General features: G+C 44.7%; 1 protein-coding gene across 6 annotated transcripts in view; it reads left to right on the plus strand.

The window, feature by feature from the left end:
• Window positions 1-18,457, plus strand: part of LOC106609626 (rho GTPase-activating protein 17) — a 53,765-nt gene extending 35,308 nt beyond the window's left edge. The window contains exons 9-21 of one of the 6 annotated variants that reach the window (XM_045724115.2): window positions 903-984; window positions 4,245-4,372; window positions 9,134-9,245; window positions 9,379-9,460; window positions 9,632-9,712; window positions 9,818-9,931; window positions 10,238-10,329; window positions 10,508-10,658; window positions 11,126-11,392; window positions 12,246-12,418; window positions 12,947-13,501; window positions 14,894-14,930; window positions 16,458-16,593. In XM_045724115.2, the coding sequence (XP_045580071.1) occupies window positions 903-984; window positions 4,245-4,372; window positions 9,134-9,245; window positions 9,379-9,460; window positions 9,632-9,712; window positions 9,818-9,931; window positions 10,238-10,329; window positions 10,508-10,658; window positions 11,126-11,392; window positions 12,246-12,418; window positions 12,947-13,501; window positions 14,894-14,925 (1,869 nt within the window). In that variant the 3' untranslated portion in view covers window positions 14,926-14,930; window positions 16,458-16,593. Of the gene's footprint in view, window positions 1-902; window positions 985-4,244; window positions 4,373-9,133; window positions 9,246-9,378; window positions 9,461-9,631; window positions 9,713-9,817; window positions 9,932-10,237; window positions 10,330-10,507; window positions 10,659-11,125; window positions 11,393-12,245; window positions 12,419-12,946; window positions 13,502-14,893 lie in introns of all 6 variants that reach the window. The other 5 variants (XM_045724120.2, XM_045724111.2, XM_045724125.2 and 2 more) reach the window with 5 other exon arrangements.
• The last annotated feature ends 24 nt before the right edge of the window (window positions 18,458-18,481 follow it).

An 18,481-nucleotide genomic window follows, 5' to 3' on the forward strand; every position in this document is an offset into this window, starting at 1 on the left:
CCTCGCTCGCTCTCCTTTTCGCTCGCTCGCTCTCCTTTTCCCTCGCTCGCTCGCTCTCCTTTTCGCTCGCTCGCTCTCCTTTTCGCTCGCTCGCTCTCCTTTTCGCTCGCTCGCTCGCTCTCCTTTTCGCTCGCTCGCTCTCCTTTTCGCTCGCTCGCTCTCCTTTTCCCTCGCTCGCTCTCCTTTTCGCTCGCTCGCTCTCCTTTTCGCTCGCTCGCTCTCCTTTTCCCTCGCTCGCTCGCTCTCCTTTTCCCTCGCTCGCTTGCTCTCCTTTTCCCTCGCTCGCTCGCTCTCCTTTTCGCTCGCTCGCTCTCCTTTTCGCTCGCTCGCTCTCCTTTTCCCTCGCTCGCTCGCTCTCCTTTTCCCTCGCTCGCTCGCTCTCCTTTTCCCTCGCTCGCTCTCCTTTTCGCTCGCTCGCTCGCTCTCCTTTTCCCTCGCTCGCTCGCTCTCCTTTTCCCCGCTCGCTCGCTCTCCTTTTCCCTCGCTCGCTCGCTCTCCTTTTCCCTCGCTCGCTCGCTCTCCTTTTCCCTCGCTCGCTCGCTCTCCTTTTCCCTCGCTCGCTCGCTCTCCTTTTCCCTCGCTCGCTCGCTCTCCTTTTCCCTCGCTGGCTCGCTCGCTCTCCTTTTCTCTCGCTGGCTCGCTCGCTCTCCTTTTCTCTCGCTGGCTCGCTCGCTCTCCTTTTCCCTCGCTCGCTCTCCTTTTCCCTCGCTCGCTCTCCTTTTCGCTCGCTCGCTCTCCTTTTCCCTCGCTCGCTCGCTCGCTCTCCTTTTCTCTCGCTCGCTCGCTCTCCTTTTCGCTTGCTTGCTCTCCTTTTCTCTCGCTCGCTCGCTCACTCTCCTTTTCGCTTGCTTGCTCTCCTTTTCTCTCTCTCCCTCCTCCACACTGTTCTGTTGTGTTCCCAGCTTTTAGAGGCCCAAGCTGATTACCATAGAAAATCTCTGACTGTCCTCGAGAGTGTCCTACCAACCATACAAGCACAGCAAGGTACACTATACTCCTGCCCTCCCCCCCCCCAAAACCCCTCTCGTAGCCAGGTGCAGTACAGCCCAGTTCCCCTCTCCCTGTGCTGGTTGAAGTTGCCCAGAAGTTATCCTCCTCCAATCCTGTCCTACTCCCCTCTAAAATCCCTCTTAGCGAGATACAGACCAGTCCTCACCTCCTCCTTCTAAAAACCCCTCTTTCTATTTCTCGTCACAGGCTCGTTTTTCCTTCAGACCATAAAGGTTTAACTGAGCGTGACACAGGAACTCTGTCCATTAGTACCATGATGATATTGTTGGGTCAGGCTAAAGTCTTAAGTTACCATCTAGGTCTAGGCCAGGCATTCCCAAACTGGGGTACGCGCAATGCTGTCGGATGTACGCCCCAAAAAAATGTGATTCACATAAAAAAAAAATGTTCTTCACATTTTCAAACAGTCCATTTATATTTCCCAATGCATTTGGGTGAGATTTTTTTCTCGCCTAAGTAGCCTCGTTTCACTGCCAAAAATAAAGTTAAACCATCAAGTGTTCTGCGTAATAACAACACAATGTCAATTACAGGTAGCCTAGTCAAATAATTAACATCCAATCACATTAACCGTTACTCTCTCGCGGGAATTCCACTAATGATCCATATGTAGCCAAACGTAGCTGCTGCTGATGTTGGTATCTGTACTGATGGCGTAAAAGCCATGACAGGGAGACATAGTGGAATGGTATGAGGGTGCAAGCAGTTGCTCCCGGTGCAGCATCCACCGGGAGGCTCTTGCTGTCAAGGCAATGCCCGACAGCTTGAAAGACGTTTTGGACACTACAGTGAAAATGGTTAACTTTGTTAAAGCAAGACCCCTGAACTGTCGTGTATTTTCTGCATTATGCAATGATATGGGCAGCAACCATGTAACGCTTTTACAACATACATAAGTGCTCTGGTTATCAAGGGGCAAAGTATTGACACGTTTTTTTTAATTGAGAGACGAGCTTAATGTTTTCTTTACTGACCATAATTTTCAGTTTCTCACACGACTGGACTACCTGGGTGATGTTTTTTCTCGCCTGAATGATCTGAATCTAGGATTACAGGGACTCTCCACAACTATATTCAATGTGAGGGACATATTGAGGCAATAATTAAGATGTTGGAGTTCTTCTCTGTCTGCATTAACAAGGACAACACACAGGTCTTTCCATCACTGTATGATTTTTTTGTGTGCAAATGAACTCAAGCTTACGGACAATGTCAAATGTGATAGCAAGCACCTAAGTGAGTTGGGTGCGCAATTACGCAGGTACTTTCCCGAAACAAATGACACAAACAACTGGATTCGTTAACCCTTTCATGCCCTGCCTCCAGTCCACTTACCGATATCTGAACAAGAGAGCCTCATCGAAATTGCAACAAGCGGTTCTGTGAAAATTGAATTTAATCAGAAGCCACTGCCAGATTTCTGGATTGGGCTGCGCTCAGAGTATCCTGCCTTGGCAAATCGCGCTGTTAAGACACTGATGCCCATTGCAACCACGTACCTGCACTACCGTTCAAAAGTTTGGGGTCACTTAAAAATGTCATTGTTTTTGAAAGAAAAACTTTTTTTTTTTGTCCATTTTAAAATAACATCAAATTGATCAGAAATACAGTGTAGACATTGTTAATGTTGCAAATGACTATTGAAGCTGGAAACGGCAGATTTTTGATGGCATATCTATATAGGCGTACAGAGGCCCATTATCAGCAACCATCACTCCTGTGTTCCAACGGCACGTTGTGTTAGCTAATCCAAGTTTATCATTTTTAAAAGGCTAATTGCAATTTTGTCAGCACAGCTGAAAACGGTTGTTCTGATTTAAAGAAGCAATTAAAGCTGGCCTTCTTTAGACTAGTTGAGTATCTGGAGCATCAGCATTTGTGGGTTCAAAATGGCCAGAAACAAAGACCTTTCTTCTGAAACTCGTCAGTCTATTCTTGTTCTGAGAAATGAAGGCTATTCCATGTGAGAAATTGCCAAGAAACTGAAGATCTCGTGCAACGCTGTGTACTACTCCCTTCACAGAACAGTGCAAACTGGCTCTAACCAGAATAGAAAGAGGAGTGGGAGGCCCCAGTGCACAACTGAGCAAGAGGACAAGTACATTAGAGTGTCTAGTTTGAGAAACAGATGCCTCAAGTCCTCAACTGGCAGCTTCATTAAATAGTACCCGCAAAACACCTGTCTCAACGTCAACAGTGAAGAGGCGACTCCGCCATGCTGGCCTTCTAGGCAGAAGTTGTATACAAGCAACTCGATCCAGACCATTCTGCACGTTCTGAAGTTGGAACGGCGGTTCTAGCATAAAGGCTGTAGGAGGAGTAGGCGGCGGAATAATAATAATAATAATAATAATAAGAGGAAGTATGTTGAATATCTAAGCTGGGGCTGCTGCCGCTATTCCCACCAATAAATGTAGTGTGTGCGTGTCAGGCTTACAATGATGGCAAAAAAAAACATTTGAGAGTGCGCTGACTCTGGTGCTAGAGGGGGTACGCAGCTGGAGGTTGAACGTTTGAAAGGGTACAGGCCTATAAAAAGTTTGGAAACCACTGGTCTAGGCTATGCATTGTCACCCTGCCTGCATAGGCTACAGCTGCTTGCATCTTGTTTTTTGTTAGACCACTTCAATCACTTATAACAAACTATATTAAAGTGGCACATCAACCATCTCTCGGTTGAAGTATTTGCTTATTTTTCTAAATGATGTCTGAAGGCATCTGGCAGGCTGTGTCATGTAGGTTATTACTTATTGTTCCTGTAGAACTGATTGCAGGGAAGGAATTAATTTAGCTGTTTCCACTCTTTTTAGTGTGGGCTCTCTCTCCCTCTTTCTCTCCCTTTCCCTCTGTGTTCTGCGGGCTGGTTTTTCTCCAGTAAACAGAGTGTGGTCTAAATCAACCCTTCTCTCCCAGCATGTGGTTTATGATGACTCAAACATTCCACACATCAGATCTACCTGGGCTTTCCTTTCCACTGAGTGCACAGAAACTCACCAACACATGCCATGGATGGAGACAGTGTGGTTATTGTTTTCAGATATATCTATTGGAGGAGTGAGTGACTGATGGTTGGCCAGAGGGGACGTTGTTGACCTAGAAATCTACCATCCCCTGGCCTCCTAACCCCTCATCCACAGTCATCCTACCGCCCTCTCTTTCTGCAGACCTGTAACAACTTTAGTTTTGTTACCACCATGCCAACAGTGCTACACTGTCTCTCTCTCCCCCGTCAGACTCGTGGACAGAGAAGCCAGCGTTTGGGACGGGGCTGGAGGAGCATCTGAAGAGAAGCAGCAGAGAGATCGCTCTGCCCTTAGAGGCCTGCATCATGATGCTGCTGGAGACTGGCATGAAGGAGGAGGTAGGGAGAGAGGGATGGATGGATGAATTGTAGCATTGTGGGAGCGAGGTAGAGGGGGAGAAAGTGAAGAGGGATCATAGTTGAGGACAAAGACATTTAAATATGGATGTGTGAATTAAATAATACAAGGATGAATGAACCCATGCAGAAACTTTTTGTGGAAAGGGCCCAAACATGAAACGTAAAATACACTTAACCTCTTAGATGTAATCTACATAATCCCCAGAAGTAATTATTTATCATGAGGGCCATAAACAATAACTAGTAATGCTGCATACTCCAAGAAAGTTTAAAATATCACCTTTCTGGAAAAATGTGTATAAATTGCTGAGGTGTCGTCACAGGCTCAAGTACACAGTACATCATCAAATATTTAATTTTCATTATATTTGTATTTCCTATTCAACAAAAATGTATGAATAAGGCTTTTCTAAATATAGTATAATAAATGTATAAAACGACTAAGTATAAAATGTCACCTTATTACTGTAAAATACATTATATATTTAGTGTTAGAGAAAATGTGCATATTTTGTAAAGGGGTCTCTTCATCAAAACGTCTGCCCCCAACATTTACCTCCATTAGTTAAATAAAATCACTTTGAAAGTCTCACAGAGGTCTAACTTGGCTCGTTAGGAACTCGCATTTCATGCCATATTAATCTTGTGTTTTTTTGTTAAAAAATCTACTGGCTATAAATCTATCCCTGAATATGCTACATCTACAAAACCACTCTCTCCTACTGCAGTACGATGTAAGGATTCCAGGCATATGTGTTGTTAGTGGCTGTGACGTAGGGTTCAGCCAGGAGCTGGACAGTCAGAATAGCGAATTAAATGGTAGGAGGGACATCCCATCTTCAAGTGGTGTCAGATTTCACATCCTGCTTCACACATGCAGAAGAGACATAGTCCTGTGTCTGTAAGAATCAGGGCTACCGCTCAATGCAAGCCATTTCCATCTATGGTGTCCACATATCGATTGGTAAGCCAAGATGTTAGTCTGAACCAGTGCCAGAACCACACAGGGCCCCAAAACAGGGGACTCTACATCTTTTTTTAAATTGTTTTATTTCACCTTTATTTAACCAGGTAAGCCAGTTGAGAAAAAGTTTTCATTTACAACTACGAGCTGGCCAAGATAAAGCAAAGCAGTGTGGCACAAACAACAACACAGAGTTACACATGGAATAAACAAATGTACAGTCAATAACACAATAGAGAAAAAAAAGTATATATACAGTGTGTGCAAATGGCGTGAGGAGGTAAGGCAATAAATAGGCCATAGTAGCGAAGTAATTACAATTTAGCAAATTAACACTGGAGTGATAGATGTGCAGATGATGATGTGCAAGTAGAAATACTGGTGTGCAAAAGAGCAAAAAAGTGAATAAAAACAATATAGGGGGATGAGGTAGGTAGACTGGATGGGCTATTTACAGAAGGGCTGTGTACTGCTGCAGTGATCGGTTAGCTGCTCACATAGCTGATATTTAAAGTTAGTGAGGGAGATATAAGTCTCCAACTTCAGCGATTTTTGTAATTCGTTCCAGTCATTGGCAGCAGAGAACTGGAAGGAAAGGCGGCCAAAGGAGGTGTTGGCTTTGGGGATGACCAGTGAGATATACCTGCTGGAGTGCGTGCTACGGGTGGGTGTTGTTATCGTGACCAGTGAGCTGAGATAAGGCAGAGCTTTACCTAGCATAGACTTATAGATGACCTGGAGCCAGTGGGTCTGGCGATGAATTTGTAGCGAGGGCCAGCCGACGAGAGCATACAGGTCGCAGTGGTGGGTGGTATATGGGGCTTTGGTGACAAAACGGATGGTACTGTGATAGACTGCATCCAGTTTGCTGAGTAGAGTGTTGGGAGGCTATTTTGTATATGACATCGCCGAAGTCGAGGATCGGTAGGATTGTCAGTTTTACGAGAGTATGTTTGGCAGCATGAGTGAAGGAGGCTTCGTTGCGAATAGGAAGCCGATTCTAGATTTCATTTTGGATTAGAGATGTTTAATATGAGTCTGGAAGGAGAATTTACAGTCTAGCCAGACACCTAGGTATTTGTAGTTGTCCACATATTCTAAGTCAGACCCATCCAGAGTAGTGATGCTAGTCGGGCGGGCAGGTGCGGGCAGCAATCGGTTGAAGAGCATGCATTTAGTTTTACTAGTGTTTTAAGAGCAGTTGGAGGCCACGGAAGGAGTGTTGTATGGCATTGAAGCTCGTTTGGAGGTTTGATAACACAGTGTCCAAAGAAGGGCCAGATGTATACAGAATGGTGTCATCTGCGTAGAGGTGGATCAGGGAAACACCCGCAGCAAGAGCAACATTGTTGATATATACAGAGAACATTTTAGAAAGAGGGTCCAGATTGTCTAGCCCAGCTGTTTTGTACAGGTCCAGGTTAAGCAGCTTTTTCAAAACATCTGCTATCTGGATTTGGGTGAAGGAGAAGTTGGGGAGGCTTGGTCAAGTAGCTGTGGGGGGTGCGGAGCTGTTGGCCGGGGTTGGGGTAGTCAGGAGGAAAGCATGGCCAGCCGTAGAGAAATGCTTATTGAAATTCTCGATTATTGTGGATTTATCGATGGTGACAGTGTTTCCTAGCCTCAGTGCAGTGGGCAGCTGGGAGGAGGTGCTCTTATTCTCCATGGACTTTACAGTGTCCCAAAACCTTTTGGAGTTAGAGCTACAGGATGCAGATTTCTGTTAGGAAAGCAAAGGCTAGCTTTTTCAAACTGACTGCGTGTATTGGTTCCTGACTTCCCTGAAAAGTTGCATATCGTGGGGACTTTTCGATGCTACTGCAGACCGCCACAGGAAGTTTTTGTGCTGGTAGAGGGCAATCAGGTCTGGAGTGAACCAAGGACTTTATCTGTTCTTAGTTCTACATTTTTTGAAAGGGGCATGCTTATTTAAGATGGTGAGGAAATTACTTTTAATGAACGACCAGGCATCCTCTACTGACGGGATGAGGTCAATATCCTTCCAGGGTACACGGGCCAGGTCGATTAGAAAGGCCTGCTCTTTTAGGGAGCGTTTGACAGTGATGAGGGGGTGGTCGTTTAACCACGGACCCATTACGCACGCATGCAATGAGGCAGTGATCGCTGAGATCCTGGTTGAAGACAGCAGAGGTGTATTTAGAGGGCAAGTTGGTCAGGATAATATCTATGAGGGTGCCCATGTTTACGGATTTAGGGTTGTACCTGGTGGGTTCCTTGATCATTTGTGTAAGATTGAGGGCATCTAACTTAGATTGTTAAATCTAAAAGGTTTAAGAACTGGCCATAAACATATTTGATCCCATACGTTTTGAAATGTTTACAAACATGAAGAGACACAGGCCGAAAACATTAAAATCTGCTGCGACGTTCTGAGTTCTTTCCACTTGTAAGAAATGCTATAAAGTCCAGAAGTTGTGGGGGGAGCTGGAAAGTTCCCTGTCAGAAGTATTACAATGTAAATGTACTTTTAATCCGCCTGTCTGCATATTTCAAGACATGGCATATGGGGGTGTAGTGAGATACCAATGGACTGGATAATTCTCTTCTCATCACTCATCTTGAAAAAACGTATACTAAACTTGGAATTCAATCAATCTGCCCTCATTAACACAATGGGAAAATCTAATGATTTATTATTGAAATAGCATGGGCGACTGAGAAACACATTGGTACAATTTAAGGCCAAGTGGCCAACAATAATGCAGGCACTAGGGATGGGGGTGTGAGCATGCTGGTCTGGGCAGAAGAGATGTAGTCATTGTTTGTCTGTAAGTTGTTGTTATTCTAAGTTTGTACAGTGCATTCAGAAAGTTTCCAGACCCCTGGACTTTTTCCACATTTTGTTACGTTACAGCCTCATTCTAAAATTGATGAAATAATTTTTGTTCCTCATCAATCTACACACAATACCCCATAATGACATCACAATACCCCATAATGACATCACAATACCCCATAATGACATCGCAATACCCCATAATGACATCACAATACCCCATAATGACATCACAATACCCCATAATGACATCACAATACCCCATAATGACAAAGTGGAAACAATTTTTTTTTATATATATTTTTTTTTTCTCCAAATAATAAAAAATACCTTATTTACATAAGTATTCAGACCCTTTGCCATGAGACTCAAAATTGAGCTCAGGCGCATCATGTTTCCATTGATCATCCTTGAGATTTTTCTACAACTTGATTGGAGTCGACCTGTGGTAAAAATTCAATTGATTGGACATGATTTGGAAAGGCACACGCCTGTCTATACAAGGTTCCACAGTTGACAGTGCATTTCAGAGCAAAAATCAAGCCTGGAGGTCAAAGGAAATGTCTGTAGAGCTCTGAGACAGGATTGTGTGCACTGTATCTGGAGTAAAAAAAGAAAGCTATATATTATAACAAAAAGAAATGTCAGCAATTATACTGTAATTCCGAATTATGCTATGCGTGTTGTTTGCTGGCACAGTTCTAAATCAACTGTGTTTAGTTCTCACCATATTGTCTTCCCATTCATTCTATGTGTGAACACAGAACACAGCCTGTGGTGAGAGGAGGGACTGTTTGGGTGGGAGAGAGTAGAAGTTTTGTTTGTGTGTGAATTGAGGTTTATGTTTTGTGTGTGAGGAGAAGCTTTGTGTGTGTGATTGCATGAGAGAGGTCAGTGTGTTTGTATGAGAGTGAGTGCAGCGTGTCTGTACTGATTAAGCACTGTCTGTCTCATCCATCCTGTCTGTGTGTTGTACCAGGGCCTCTTCAGGATCGCAGCAGGGACCTCAAAACTGAAGAAGCTCAAGGCTGCTCTGGACTGTTCCACCTCACAGCTGGAGGAGTTCTACTCGGACCCCCACGCTGTCGCTGGTACGATCCAAACCCCCACTCACATATTATACATGTTTCTACATGTTTCATACATGTTTCAGGAAGTGTTTTCAAGTAATGTAACTGAAATTATTGTCAGACCATTGCTCACATAACAGTCCTTTCATTCCAGGAGCCCTGAAGTCTTACCTGAGAGAACTGCCTGAACCTCTGATGAGCTTCCAGCTTTACGACGAGTGGATTCAGGCGTCTAGGTAAGCCACCACCACACACTGCATTCAATAGCAGACATCCATTCAATAGCAGACATACTGTAGCTGTAGAAGGAACCAAGGAAAGTAAAGGAGAAGTAGTAGAAATGAAAAGTCAAAAAGGAGTGAAATGATGGCAACCATGAAACAGATTGTCCCTCTGTCTCTCCCCAGTGTTCCAGAGCCAGACAAGCGTCTGCAGGCCCTCTGGGTTGTGTGTGATCAATTACCAAAGAACAACAAAGCCAACCTAAGGTGGGTAACAGATGGACTGGTTCACACAACTTGTGTGATGTTACCCTTTTTCTTAACAGCTAACGTTTGCCTTACCTGTGTCTGTCTCTGTGTCCTGTGTTGTAGGTATCTGGTGAAGTTCCTGTCCAAGCTGGCTCAGGACAGTGAGGTCAACAAGATGACCCCTAGCAACATCGCCATTGTACTGGGACCAAACCTGCTGTGGGCCAAAACAGAGGGGTGAGAAAGAAGGAGAGAAAAGGGGAGAGAGGGGAGGAGAGATGGGGAGTACTCACTATTCAAACTGAGAAACTAAAGTTTGTGTTCACAAGTTGGTGTCAAAATCATGTAGTGTTTGTCTGTAATAGGGGTGTCAAACTGATTCCCTGGTGGGCCTAGTGTCCACTGGGTTTTCCTTTCGATTAAGACCTCGACAACCAGGTGTGAGGAGTTCCTTACTAATTAGTGAGGAACGACAACCTGCAGACACTCGGCCCTCCGTGAAATGAGTTGACACCATGTCTGCTCTCCTCTGTGTGCCTGCAGCACTCTAGCTGAGATGGCTGCTGCTACCTCTGTTCACGTGGTGACCATCATAGAACCCATCATACAACACGCTGACTGGTTCTTCCCTGAGGGTATGTACATATGACCTTTAACCCTTCCACTTTGACTGGGTCCTCAAAAGGGAGGTCCTTGGTCTCCTTTCTCTGTCAGCGGTATAAATCTGATTCCTAGGCTACTGAAATAAATGGATTTGTTTTTTTAAATGGCCCCTAAAGGAATTCTACTTGCCTTTTGTCCCCATGTGCACAGATGTGGAGTTTAATGTATCAGGGATGTTCGCCATGCCCACTCCTCCTTCCAACCACATCAACCACTCTATGGAGTACGACTGTTCCACCATCGAGAGGAAGAGGCCTGGTAGCATGGTGGGGCCAGAGAACGATACCCTTCGCAAGGACAGGTAACCGCAGCACCCCATCACTAGTAGCTCATTCCCTCTACTTTGGACTGCCGTGGGGTGAAAGGTCAAAGACTGGTCCTGTACCTGCCAGTGCTCTGAGCTGAGGATATCATGCTACTTAAATCGAAAGGATTTTCACTTTTAGAACTCAATAATAATTAATTTACACTTTGAATGTTTGGTTTGATTGGTAGCTCTGCTGATTATCACTACTTACATGGGGGGCTTTTTGAAGCCTATTTCTGGATGTTTAGTACTATAGGCGTCTTTGTAACTTTAGACAACAAATCTACTTAACATCCCTTTTTCTCTGTTTGGTGTGGACTACCTCTCACTCTCTTGTTCTCTCTCGCTCTTATTTTCGCTCGCTCTCTCTCTACCTACTCTGGGACTTGGTGATTCTGTCCTGTGGGTGTCTTTCTCAACATGGCTCTGCCGTCTGTCTCTGTCCTCTCCCCTCTCTCTAGTTCTGCTAACAAACTGTCGGACCATAACACCACCCCCCGTAGAGGCAGCAACATGTTAGGTAGAAAGCAGCATGTTTCACCCGCCTTCCTGTCCCCCTTACCCCCGGTGGAGTCCCCAGGGCCTGGGCAGGTCACAGGGTGTGTGGCTGAGCTCCAGGCCCCGACGGAGGGCATGGCTATGGAGGGCTGCCAGCCTAGCCTGGCACTGGGTATGGCTGCCCTGGTGGCAGCGCAGCAGCTTCTAGCTACTACTGTGGAGGGTCTCAGGTAAGGGCATGGGTGTGTAGTGCACTGGGGAGCACAGACACGCATGCCACTCCACTGCATGATAAGAAAACACACTTTTGACTGCAATCTTTGATGATGATTTGTTGATAAGGCGTGTGTGCGCTATTTATGGTGATGTCACTGCGCTTGTACAAATATATACATTTTATGTTCATTCTAATTCAGAAAATCTATTGCAAACATTTATTTGAGTGGAAAATGACTGGTATGGGTACCAGTTTGTTTAGCTAACATTTCACTTCTTGTACTGTGTCATATGCCAAAGTTTAGCATGACAGGAGTGGAATGCTAGCTAAACAGACTGGTACCCATACTAGAAAATCTCACTCGCTCACGCCTTTCTGACTCAAGTTTTCCTCTCACTGTCTAACTGCATTTTCCTCAAACTACTAACAAATAATCATTATAATAACACTGTGGGTACATCTCAGTTCAGACCACTGGCTCTGTACAACAATGGCTGCTGTGAGCCAGCCATCCTCTGAGGTCCCTCATGCCTCTGCTCTCACACTAGAACACATGAATCAGCAGAAAACTGTTGGACAAAGCTCTGTCTTCGGAAATGTTGTTTGGCCATTAGTTCTGTCCTCTCATTGAGCTTATGTAACTTTTTGAAGGATGTTTTTGAATCCATTTATGAAAGGATTCTATTCAATGTCAGTTGCAGGCTGTTCTATTGGTCAGAATATAGAAGGTTAACCAAAGAAACAGCCCAGTGAACTTAAAGAGAAAAAGCTCACTCAACATTTTTTACATTTCATGGTGAACATCTTCAGAGCTCGACACTAATATCTGGGTGCTGTACTTACAATGGTGACCTCTGTCTGTTAAGCAACCCAAAGCGTGACCCCACCTCCACCCAGACCCTTCATCAGAGGAACGGTTCAGGAGGGGGCCACCCGGGCACAGCCGGCCCAGCAGGAGGAGGTGGAGCAGGGGGACAGCTGGGAGTGGGAGGCCCTGGGACCGGACCCATGGGGCCCAGTCCACACATGATGAGCAGAGGTTACTCACTCCTTAAAGCAATTCAGCTCACCTTTATTAGGTTGTTAGACATTTATTTGTAGCTATATGCATATGGTATCATGAGGAAATTTGAATAATGAACCTATTCTGTTCTTTTTCATTAGTAAGTCTTATTACAAGGTAATTTGCACTAGTAGTTATATTGTTACATTTTGACAGCTTTAAAAGCATGCTACACTGGATGCGTCACCTTTGCAGAGTGTGAGATGCACCTATTCATTTGAATGAAACCTGGGTGTAAGCAACGCGGTTCCTGGAGAGGCCCGCTCTGGTTCTATTTATTAAGAATTTAACGCGTGCCTCATGCCCGAGAACACTACATAAAAGTGTCTTGGGCTCTGCTCAGGCCGGCTATCGTTACGGGTCCAGTGTAGCAGCTAGAAACCCACAGTTTTTGTGACGCCCCAGTGTAGCTCCCCTGTTAGACATAGACATGCAATTTCAGGTAGCCTCAAATATATGTAGACACAAGATATTTTCTGAAGTCAACCTCTCTCTACTATCCAGGTACAAAGAAGCCAGCCCCTGCCCCTCCCAAGCTGCTCAACCCCCCTTCAGGCCAGCCCAGTAACCTCACCAACCACAACCCCTCCTCGGGCCAGTCCCTCAGCCCCTCCCCCAGACCCCTCTCTTCCTCAAGCCACTCCCCTACCTCCCCCACCCTGCCCACATCCCAGCCCTCCACCACCCCCCGCCGCCACTCCAACAACCAGCCCTCCATCCAGGCCCCCAGCCACCCACCCCCACAGCCCCCCACACCCTCACAGGTCAGCCCCCCGTCCCAACCCAGGGCCCTCAGCCATCCCACAGGAGACAACCCGGGGGCAGAATATTCTCCAACAGACACTCCCACCCCGCCTGACACACCTCCACCCTCCACCGTCCCCCAGGACATACCCAGTGCCCATCCAGCCTCCACCTTGCCCTTCCAGTCAGGCTCCCTCCCCCGACCACGCCCTGTCCCCAAACCCAGAAACAGGCCCAACATTCCTCCACCACCTCAGCCCCCCACACAGGGAAATGATACCAACGGGATCTGCAGCACAGCCTACAAAATCATGGGTGAGTCCGGTCAAGTGATGCTTTATTTTCCCATGAAAGGAGATTAATTTGGTTGTTGGTAACACGCCACAGAAGGACATTAACAACAAATTCTAAAAACCGACACAGAACTGACACACTATATATATAAAGTATGTGGACACCCCTTCAAATTAGTGGATTTGGCTATTTCAACCACACCCGTTGCTGACAGGTGCGTAAAATCGAGCTCACAGCCATGCAATCTCCATAGACAAACACTGACAGTAGAATTGCCTGCTCTGAAGAGCTCAGTGACTTTCAACGTGGCACCGTCATAGGATGCCACCTTTCCAACAAGTCAAAGTTCTGCCCTGCTAGAGCTTCCCCGAACAACTGTAAGTGGTGTTAATGTGACGTGGAAACGTCTAGGACCAACAACGGCTCAGCCGCGAAGTGGTAGACCACACAAGCTCACAGAGGGGACCATAGCGCTTAAAAATCGTCTGTCCTCGGTTGCAACACTCAGTAAGAAGTTCCAAACTGCCTCTGGAAGCAACGTCAGCACAGTAACTGTTAGTTGGAAGTTTCATGAAATAGGTTTCCATGGCCGAACAGCCGTACACAAGCCTAAGTTCACCATGCGCAGTGCTAAATGTCGGCTGGAGTGATGTAAAGTTTGCCGCCTTTGGACTCTGGAGCAGTGGAAGCGCGTTCTCTAGAGTGATGAATCACGCTTCACCATCTGGTAGTCTGACTGACATATCTGGGTTTGGCGGTTGCCAGGAGAACGCTACCTGCCCCAATGCATAGTGCCAACTGTAAAGTTTGGTGGAGGAGGAATAATGATCTGGGGCTGTTTTCATGGTTTGGGGAAGGCTCCTTCGTTCCAGTGAAGGGAAATGTTAACGCTACAGCATGCAATGACATTCTAGACAATTCTGTGCTTCCAACTTTGTGGCAACAGTTTGGGGAAGGCCCTTTCTGGTTTCATCATGACAATGCCCCCGTGCACAAAGTGAGGTCCTTACAGAAATGGTTTGTGGAAGAACTTGACTGGCCTGCACAGAACCCTGACCTCAACCCCTTCGAATACCTTTGGGATAAATTGGAAGGCAGACTGCGAGCCAGGCCTAATCTCCCAACATCGGTGCCCGACCTCATTAATGCTCTTGTGGCTGAATGGAAGTAAGTCCCTGGAGAAATGTTCCAACATCTAGTGGAAAGCCTTCCCAGAAGAGTATAGCAGGGGGGACCAACTCCATATTAATGCCCATGATTTTGGAATGAGATGTTCGACGAGCAGGTGTCTATGTACTTTTGGTCATATCACAACAATCCCTTCTTTCAGTTTATAGTGTTGGTTCAGTACTTCCTTCTCACTTGTGTATTTTACTCGTGTTGACAGTACATTGACAATGTTTTATCTAAAAGTCCTGTGTCCACAGGTTAAGGAGCATTTATGAAAGAGGTTTGTCAGGACTTGTATTTTGCAGCTGCTGCACGCCATCCATTTCTGATTATTCCATTACCACAACATACTTATAGAAACCTACCACTTTTGTGCCTGCTTTTCTAATAGATGTTTTATCATCGATCCCATTGACCATGAACCATCATGACATTCAACCTTCATTATTAAATCATTTAAATGTCAGTAACATTTTGATGTGGGGTTTTCAAAGGACATCTCTAATGGTTTGTCTCTAAATGATGAGAGGAGACCAGAAACGGAAAACTGTTTTGATTCATGGAATTGGCAGAATATTACCTTTTTTTTTATTTGATTGATTCTGTCGGTATGTCTTTTGCAAACCCTTCAATTGCATTTGTTCTCCCTCTGGATATCTTTTTTTCAATGAATATAAGTCATTGTCATCTTGATTAGAAGACTCTGAAGTTGACTCCCTCCTTGTTTTGGCCTGTACTATTGTACATAAATAAACATCAAAATATCATTCTAGCATGATCAGACCATTTAGGATGAAAGTTCTATGGCCGAGAGCTGGGCCATATGGACAAAAATACATATCGCCATAAATTGCCTGAATTGATGCGATAAATAGAACGATACTTTTATAACTATTGTGCTCCACCATTTTTGTATTATTATCTACTTATTTCATTTCAAACTGAATTTCTCTTTTATAGGCCACTTATCGCAATTAATGATATCAGTAAAACAAAGGCTTGTGAAAACTGATCTGTATGGTCGGTGTTGATTTAGTTTTCGGTTTATCTTCGCAGCTCTACTATAACCTGTCTTGTCTTGGTGTTTTAATGTGGCAACCCGACCGCATCAGGTTTTAGTGTTCCGGTATGCATGGGACAGGATTGTGTTTTAGAAGTTGCATGCCTTGGATGCATTTGAAGCATGAGGCTCTCTTCAACTCAACAGTTCTGAGCAGAATAGTGATGACAGCAGCAATGTGGTTTTCAAAAGAGAAATGTCTGCTTTATATTCCTTTGATGGAATGTGGATAGCATTCGCGTGACTGTTTCAAAAGAAATCTGTGGTTCGGCATCCTCTCTGATATGCTGCCACTTAATGCTACTTGATGATTCACTGCTATTTCCCTTTTTTGATCTTGAAGCCAATGGAAAATGGTAAACAATGGTAGTAGATTTCAAAGGTTGACGTCACTGTTTGGATGTAAGGTCCTTCAGATTGAGGATGTGACAGTCTGTACTGGAGGTAAAATTGCATTTTGCTTGTCTCTCTTTATGCACGTCAACCATGCTTGCCAAAACGTACTAACATTGAACACATATATTTTCAAGTGACTTTTTGATGATTTTAATATCAGCTATTTAGTTTTCCCCTTCAGGAATTTCTATTCATTGACTTCTTAGTACTTTGACTTTGTTAATACACAATATTTAGCTGAAGTCAGATTCAGTGTCTGATTTTCTACAATCACTCAACTACTACAGCTTAACAGACTTAACTCCTCAGTCAGCTGGAGCAGTAACATTTCACTCTCTCTGTCCTGTCCAGACCCAGCGCTGTCTCTCAAAGGGTTGACCCGAGCCTTCGTCCCCGAGTTTGCTGTGGACCAGCAGCCAGTGACCGCCCCCTCCATGGCCCCCATGACATCCGTGCCCCAGCCCAAAGACTCAGACCTGGACACAGAGAGTACCATCCTATAATGAAGAGGACTGGGCTTGGCTCTCTCTCCCCTCCAGGTGTGGGTAGAAGTTGAACCTAACCACAGGTCCAGGGTCAGATAGTAGTTTCATCCCCTAATGGATAACTACACGACTAGGTATAGGGAGATTTGGTTCTAGATCTGTGGTTAGTGGTAACTTCTACCGCAGGCTCCCCTCAGATCACCACACCTCTGCTGCTCTCTGCCAACTCCACCTCCATGTCCACCACACACTAACTTACCCACCATCATTACCACCTTGGTCCGCTCCACCTCAGCCTTGTTACAACTACTACTATATACAATCAACTCAACCACCTTAGGGGGACTACAGAATAAAGCTGAATAAATAACATTTTTGCAATGAAAACGGTATGTTTTTGCATGGGATGTTGCACCTGAAGGGACTGGTAAGTGGGTTGTTAACAGTGGACTGACAGACTTTGATATTGGTGTGAGGTGTTTTGTTGTTGATTATGATGATGGCCTTAGAACTAAAGAATACTATTTGTAAATGTAAAGCACAGGAAATGTGGGTAAAAGTAGAATCCCCCCCCAAAAAAGAATTGTTGCTGAAAGTGTAGCTCGTGACTGCAGGTTTCCAGTCGTCTCAAACACTTTGACCTTTTTATCCCTGTTTTGTATGAAACCTATCCTTTGCTCTGTATTTATTTAAAACGCATTCCCTGTGGCTTAAGTTAAAAATCATGTAGTTTTCTGAATCATGCCTTACTGGTTCCATAACTTGTTGTAGCAGTGTTAGGTCAATAGACTGTGTATATGCTGAGCCTCTTGGATTGTAGGGGCTTTCCTAACCTTCTGTGTTTACTCTGAAGTTGTTGGGGCATTAAAGTGACAGTTCCAGTATAAGTGAATGTTGGAAAGGACGGTTTTAAGCGCTTCTACTATAGCTACTTTGTCATCTGTCTAGTGAATCACTTCAACAGTTGATATTGAACCAAGTCTAAACCCCACAGGCGCTTGCTTTCCAGTGAACAGGTTTCTATATGGAAGGTCATTCTGCTATCTTTCCCACGGAGCTGGGTTTTACACACAAACTGATGTAACAACCTAGTAGTGAGGTGGTGGTAGATTCACTAGACTTTTTTCTGTTGCTTTTCCTTTAATATAATGCAGGGTTGTGCTCCTAGAGAACCTGAATGGTACCAACTAAAGGGCACATTTCTGGATGCTTCAGTTTCCCTGAACACATGTTCAGTAATTGTACTGCTTTTCAGAGACGATCATCATCCATATAGTCTTACTGAGAGACGATCATCATCCATATAGTCTTACTGAGAGACGATCATCATCCATATAGTCTTACTGAGAGACGATCATCATCCATATAGTCTTACTGAGAGACGATCATCATCCATATAGTCTTACTGAGATTCCCCCCCTTCTCTCTTGCTCCTTTAACTTGCTGCCTTATCCTTCAGCAGAAAAAGCACCTTGTTTGGAGGCTCTGAAAGACTAACAAGCCATTAAACTAAAAATGTTAAAGCTGCATTTTAAGCTCAGTTTTGTATGCAGACTGTTGAGCTTAAACAAGAAATGCATCAAATGGCAAATGAATGCTTGGTTATACTCCCTGTCTGTATCAAATAAATGAAATGAATGCTTGGTTATACTCCCTGTCTGAGTAAAATAAATGAAATGAATGCTTGGTTATACTCCCTGTCTGAGTAAAATAAATGAAATGAATGCTTGGTTATACTCCCTGTCTGAGTAAAATAAATGAAATGAATGCTTGGTTATACTCCCTGTCTGAGTAAAATAAATGAAATGAATGCTTGGTTATACTCCCTGTCTGAATAAAATAAAGTATATGAAGAAAAAGTTGAAATGGTTGTTAAGTCACTGCTTGATC

The sequence above is a fragment of the Salmo salar genome, chromosome 01, assembly GCF_965601325.2.
Source record: "Salmo salar chromosome 01, fSalSal1, whole genome shotgun sequence".
NCBI lineage: Eukaryota > Metazoa > Chordata > Actinopteri > Salmoniformes > Salmonidae > Salmo > Salmo salar.